Here is a 6000-nt window from a genome sequence, read left to right as displayed (position 1 = left end):
TAAGGAGGTATTTCAAGAGGCAGGGACTGAACAACTTGGCCAAATGTTGCTGATAGCGGTGTTGAGAACTGACCTTTGGTCAGCAGCATGGAGATCACTGGTGAGCTTGAGCAGTTTGGTGCAGCAGAGAGGGTCAAATGCTCAGATGGAAGTTCAAAAGAGAATGAAGGAGAGAGAAACTGTATGGAATAAATACAGGCAATTCTTTAGAGTTTTGCTTTAAAGGGAAGGGGTGAAAAGAGGGTGGTGGTTGGTGGGGCAGGGAGAATAAAGAAGTGTGTGTTAAAGGCCTATTTATATGCCTCTTGGAAGTGTCCACTAAAACCTACCAGGTCAGAAAAATGAACCAGGCAGAAAAATGAACAAAATACCCCTAAGACCAGGTCTGCATGGGCCACTGAACTGACTGACCCACATGGTTCACTGTATCTATGAGGAAATGTACTGTGGGAGTGAAGGTGCCTGGGCTAGGCCTTATAGACCCAACACCTTAAAGGTTTCAGATTCAAAAAGTAGAAATAATAAACCTGTCAAATAGCAGAGTGGAGGTTCTCTACTGATCCATGTGAAGCCGAAATGTGGTCCGGTGGCATTTTCTGAGAGGTTCCTTTAGAGTGGCAGTTTTATAGAATGCTGAGTTGCTATCATTATCATCCTCCTCACTATCATTAGCAAATAGCACCCAAGTGCCTAATTTCACCTACCACCTCATAAATTAAAATAGAGGGCCTTGTTCCCTAGGGGGAACTGGTGTGGTGATGAGCTGTAGTAAAAGAGGCCTGAAGTTCAGGGATGGGGAAAAGGCAGGGATCGGGTGAGGCCGACTCTTGCCAAACCATCCTGCCCCAGTTCCTGATTTTTCACCCTGCCTCTCCAAGCGCGGGAGTGCATGGCTCTTTCTCCGCGACTTCTTCCTCCTTTGCTCCTTGAGCCCCCCTACTTCTTCTTTTGCTGTTCTCTCTCAAAGCAGGGGTGGTTCTGAAGATCCGCTCCGACCCCTACCTGCCTCCCCACCGCCTGTAGGCGCGCGGGAAGCGGACGGAGACCCCTGAAACTCCAGTGGGGGCAGGAACCGGCGTTCTGAGCATGTGCGAGCAAGCCCGGAGGCTAGGACGGATTTGGGGGCCCTGGCCCAGGTCGCTGTCCTGCGCGCGGAGCTAGAGCGCGGGGAGCGCAGGACCAGCCCGCACTCCCAGGAGCCAAGCTCCTGCGCCTAGGGCGCAGCGGCTGCGCCCTACCCTCCGGGCGTGGGCGAGCTGGCCGCGTGTGCCTCCCTGCTTGACGCGTGGGCGAGCCAATCAGGACGAGCGGCCCAGGCTGCCATGTGACGGGCGAGGCGGCTCCTTTCCCCAGCGCGGCCAGAGGGAGGAGAGAACCGGGGCTCGCCGCGAGCCTTCGAGAGCAGCGGTCGCGGAGGCGGCTACGGCGGCGGCACAGGCTCGGGCCAGCCGCGCGCGCATCCACCGGCGCCCTGCGCGGCTGAAAGCTCGGCGGGCCGCGGGAGCCCACGATTGGAGTGGACAAAGCAAGATGGCAGGGATCTTAGCCTGGTTCTGGAACGAGAGGTTTTGGCTCCCACACAATGTCACCTGGGCAGACCTGAAGAACACGGAGGAAGCCACCTTCCCGCAGGCTGAGGACCTCTATCTCGCCTTTCCTCTGGCCTTCTGCCTCTTCATGGTGCGGCTCATCTTCGAGAGGTAAGGGCTGGAGCGCTCCTCCCCTCCCCCTACACATACATACACACACACACACACACTCTCTCTCTCACACACACACACACACACACACACACGCACACGAACCCGCGCGCGCACATTCGCGCGCACACGCACACTCGCGTGCTCTGTGGCGCACGCACCCGCGTCCCCAACGCTCGCGCTCGCTTCTCCCAACCTTTGTGTTCGGGAAGGGGTTGCTGACCCCTCAGCCCGGCTGCCGTTCGGGGAGCCTGGGAGGATCTGGCTAGCCTACGGATTTCCTCCGGGGCGCCTGGGAGGGGCCGCGGAGCGTGGGGGTCGCCCCCTGCTCTCCTCCTTGGCCGGCTCCCTCCCCGCCGCGAGCGCGGGCGAACAAAGGTGAGCGACGGCCGGCCTCGGGACGCGGCGCACTCCGCGGGGCTGCTCCTGTCCGCCCCGCGGGCTGCCGCGCTGCGGGGCAGGACTTCCCCGCGGAGGCTCGTCGCCACCCACCTGACAGCCTGGAACGTTGCGGACGCGCCGCGGGTAGGGCGGAGGGACGGTGCACACTTCCATTCCTTTCACTCCCGCACGCGGATTTGTAGAGACCCGGCGTCAGAAGAATTCGCCAGGGACTCCTCGGCTTCTGGCCGCTGTTTAGTTTCTATCAGTGACACTGAGTATCAGGTTCACGGTCCGGGGAGATAGATGACAATAGTTTTTAGGCTTCCAGCACTCCAGGTCATTAGAGGTTTTCTTAAAAGAGGATATGGCAGGACGAGTGCACAGCCTGCAACATGGTGATATTAAATAGATAGATGCTTCCTATGAATAACCATAAACTTTTGTACCAGAGACACTTAAAACATTTTAAAGAACTGTTAATTATTGTTTGTTTAATTTCCGGATTTGGTTAGTAGCTCCATTATGTCATGAACAAACTTGTGTTACTCTTATTGAATCGGTCTTAGTCACAAAACTCGATTTTGCGTGCTGTGCACTCCCGAGGAGCTATTGAAACAAAAGCAGGGCAGCAGCACGTAATTCTTTTCCTCAACTGAAAACCTCGCCTCTCCTTCCTCTTCTCTCCCAGCCCCCCATTCATCAGTAAAGGCTGAATTTCTTAGATCACAGAGTTTAGACTCTATTTCTCACGTTCACTCCACCTCTTCCCCTGCCCCCAACTCACCCCTGGTTTTGTTTCCTAAGCTTTTGCTGTTATTTTGTTTGCTGTTTCTGTTTGTCTAAAACCGCTATTGAGGATGGCAGAATTTGCCTTTTGTGTCATTTGTTTCTGGAAATGGCAACAGAAAAAGCTTCGTGGGAACAAAAAGTGTCTTTTGTTTAAGGAAGCTGTATTTTTCAACGGGCAATATTGATGCTTCTGAGCGAAGTCAGCTGTTCACATGCAGAGATTGAAATGCACAAAGGAACAGATTTAAAGACCTATTTTAAAATGATTGAAATCCAGCGCAGGTGCCTCATTGATCCTATCTAGCGCTGAGACTTAATGTGAAAAAGTGGGTGTGTTTGCAGGTTAGAGTTGCTTCTAGAGCAAACGTTTACTCACAGAAAATAGGAGCTCTACCTAACTTTGCAGTCTCTCCAAAAACAGCCTCTCAGGAACAGCAGGTTGTTCCATGTTGATCCTTAGTAGGAGCTCCACACACAGTTGCCTTAGGACATCTGATCAATTCTGCCTGGGCTCACTTGTAATCAGCAAATGCATTTGAAAGAGGTGTGTAGTCTTGTTTTAGATAACAAAAGCATGCCAGCTAATGACCTATATGCAGAAAACTGATTCCAAGCTATTCATTAGGTTGAAAAAAAGTAAATTTAGCTTTGTACTTAGACTTTCTCTGCCATTAAAAAAAACTTAAAAACGGATGTAATTTAAGTTGAAAACTGGAAGTTTGTTATTCCTCTTCCTGAACATTTTTTTTCTTCCTTTGCGCAATCCCATGACTTGACTTAGAGTTTATACAAAAGGGTCAGCTGCTTTCAACTCTCAGTCACAGCAAATGTCCTCATATTGCTAGGTAGAGAGTTTTCCAGTTTCTTTCAGGCCATTGATTCAAGTAGAAGTGAATTTAATGGCCTGTATGGAAACTGAAAGTTTGTGATTAATGTTTAGCATAGTAATCCACTATGGCCCATACACCACACGATGCTACTGACTTTTGGAAGGGTGTCTACTTTTTTTTTTCTTCTTATACTAGTGACAACTCTGTCTTTAACCATTCAGACTCTCGAGTCTCTGAAAATCCAAGTGTATAGTTGTATCCAGAATTACAAGTTCTGCATGTTTCTCCTCTTCTCACACCTAAATAACACGTTCTGGCATCCAACCTGTGGCCTTCATCTCAGCATCCATCAAGGGCCTGAACTTGAATCAGCTGATATTGTTATCATTGATACGACTCACTTTCAGTACCCTTCTAACATGTTGTGCTTAAATCTTTTTTGCAGTATTCTGTAATGTATAGCATGACTTAAGCCTGTTATGAGTCCCTTTGTAAAACGAAATGATTTTATAATAGAAATAATTCCCTCCAGATTCGGTTCCTTTTTTTAAAACTTATGTTTCATTTTTGGGGTGCCTGGCTGGTTCAGTTGGAGGAGCATGCAACTCTTGATCTTGGGGTCATGAGTTTGAGCCCCACTTTGGGTGTAGAGATTACTTAAATAAATACTTAAAAAATTATTTTTTTATTTTCGAGGGTTCTATCCTTTTTATGCTTCTGCTGTCACTTATTTCAAAGTTGAGAACATATCTATGAAATATCTTGTTATCCAAGATTTTTATTTCCGTTAAATGGGTTCTGTAATGCCCTTGTTGAGGCCCAAATTGTGAATTTGAATACCTTCTCCTTAGTCTTACGTTTTTCTCTCTTTTTTTTTAAAGATTTTATTTATTTATTTGAGAGAGAGAGAATGAGAGACAGAGAGCACGAGAGGGAAGAGGGTCAGAGTGAGAAGCCGACTCCCCGCTGAGCAGGGAGCCCGATGTGGGACTGGATCCTGGGACTCCAGGATCATGACCTGAGCCGAAGGCAATCGCCCAACCAACTGAGCCACCCAGGCGCCCACGTTTTTCTCTTTTAAAGAGAAACGCTAAAGAATGGACTGGATTGAGCTCTGCTCGGTTGAACAGGCTTATTTTTTGTTTGCACTCCACTGGTGGGGTGTTGACAGTGGAGGCACTGGTGGCCAGAATGATGCTGTGTTATATACCATATGGGCAACAATATGGATGCCCAGCATGGTTGGTTAAAAATGGAGCAGCCTAAATTCAGTGATTTTTGGCTGAGTCTCTGAATAGCCCTAAGCTTGGTGGTTTTTAGCATAGCCTTTACACTGTACTTAACTCTGGGTAGAACAGGAAGGGCCACTATAGATATTACATGATTGACAAAGTAAAATATCTCTTGTTCAAAACAAAACAAAACTTCATGATTTCTCCTAGAATGAAAATTTTAGAGTATCCCATTATGTAGTTAGCTTGATGACAAGGAACAAAATATTATTTATTTTACATTTTTAAAGAATTTCAATTTCACTATAGTTAACATAGTGTTATATTAGTTTCAGGTGTACAATATAGTGATTCAGCAATTCTATGCATTACTCAGTGCTCATTGTGATCAAAATATTATTTAATAATGTAGCATTATCATCTATTTGATTATTTTTATTTAATACTTAAGGCTTAATAAGGCATTCTATGGAATTATAATAAATGGCTTTTTCCAAATTCACTTTTTAGAATGTATTGCTGTAGCGGTGCCTGGGTGGCTCAGTGGGTTAAGCATCTGACTTCATCTCAGGTCATGATCTCAGGGTCCTGGGATTTAAGCCCTGAGTGGCGCTCCATCTGTGCTCAGCAGGGAGTCTGCTTCTCCCTCTCCCTTTGCCCTTCCCCCCTGCTCCTATGCTTTCTCTCTCTCAAATAAAATCTTTTAAAAAATGTGTTGCTATAGTATTCATAAATGTGGGATTAAAGTTCTGAATTTCTTTTTGGGAATAAAAATTCCTTGAGTTATTGTTGTAACAGGTAATGTTAATACATTTTCTTCCATGTGGGTTTAGGAGAGAGATGCAGGAAGTATCGATTAGGAGTCAGAACATTCAAATTCTAGTCAAACTTACCTCAAACTGGGGCAGCTGCCTAATTTCTCTCTGCCTTATTTTCTCATCTATCCAGTGAAGCACATGGCGTTTGTAATCTAAGATTGCTTTCATCCCCCCTCAGTTATCCGTTTCCTATAGGTAGTCTATATGTTTCAAGCTTGCTAATTATTATCTCACGAAACTTTGAGCA

General features: G+C 46.9%; 1 protein-coding gene across 2 annotated transcripts in view; it reads left to right on the top strand.

The window, feature by feature from the left end:
* The first annotated feature begins 1371 nt into the window (after positions 1-1371).
* Positions 1372-6000, top strand: part of CERS6 (ceramide synthase 6) — a 315522-nt gene continuing 310893 nt past the window's right edge. Inside the window, exon 1 of one of the 2 annotated variants that reach the window (XM_088021650.1) lies at positions 1372-1700. In XM_088021650.1, coding sequence (XP_087877776.1) covers positions 1531-1700 — 170 coding nt within the window. In that variant the 5' untranslated portion in view covers positions 1372-1530. The remainder of the gene's footprint in view (positions 1701-6000) is intronic. The other variant, XM_028122522.2, reaches the window with a different exon arrangement.

The sequence above is a fragment of the Eumetopias jubatus genome, unplaced genomic scaffold, assembly GCF_037043125.1.
Source record: "Eumetopias jubatus isolate StellerSeaLion01/CBP00866 unplaced genomic scaffold, mEumJub1_p1.0 scaffold_3, whole genome shotgun sequence".
In the NCBI taxonomy this organism is placed as follows: domain Eukaryota; kingdom Metazoa; phylum Chordata; class Mammalia; order Carnivora; family Otariidae; genus Eumetopias; species Eumetopias jubatus.
The sequence above is the reverse complement of the archived record's forward strand: the minus strand, read 5'-3'. Positions and strand labels throughout refer to the sequence as shown.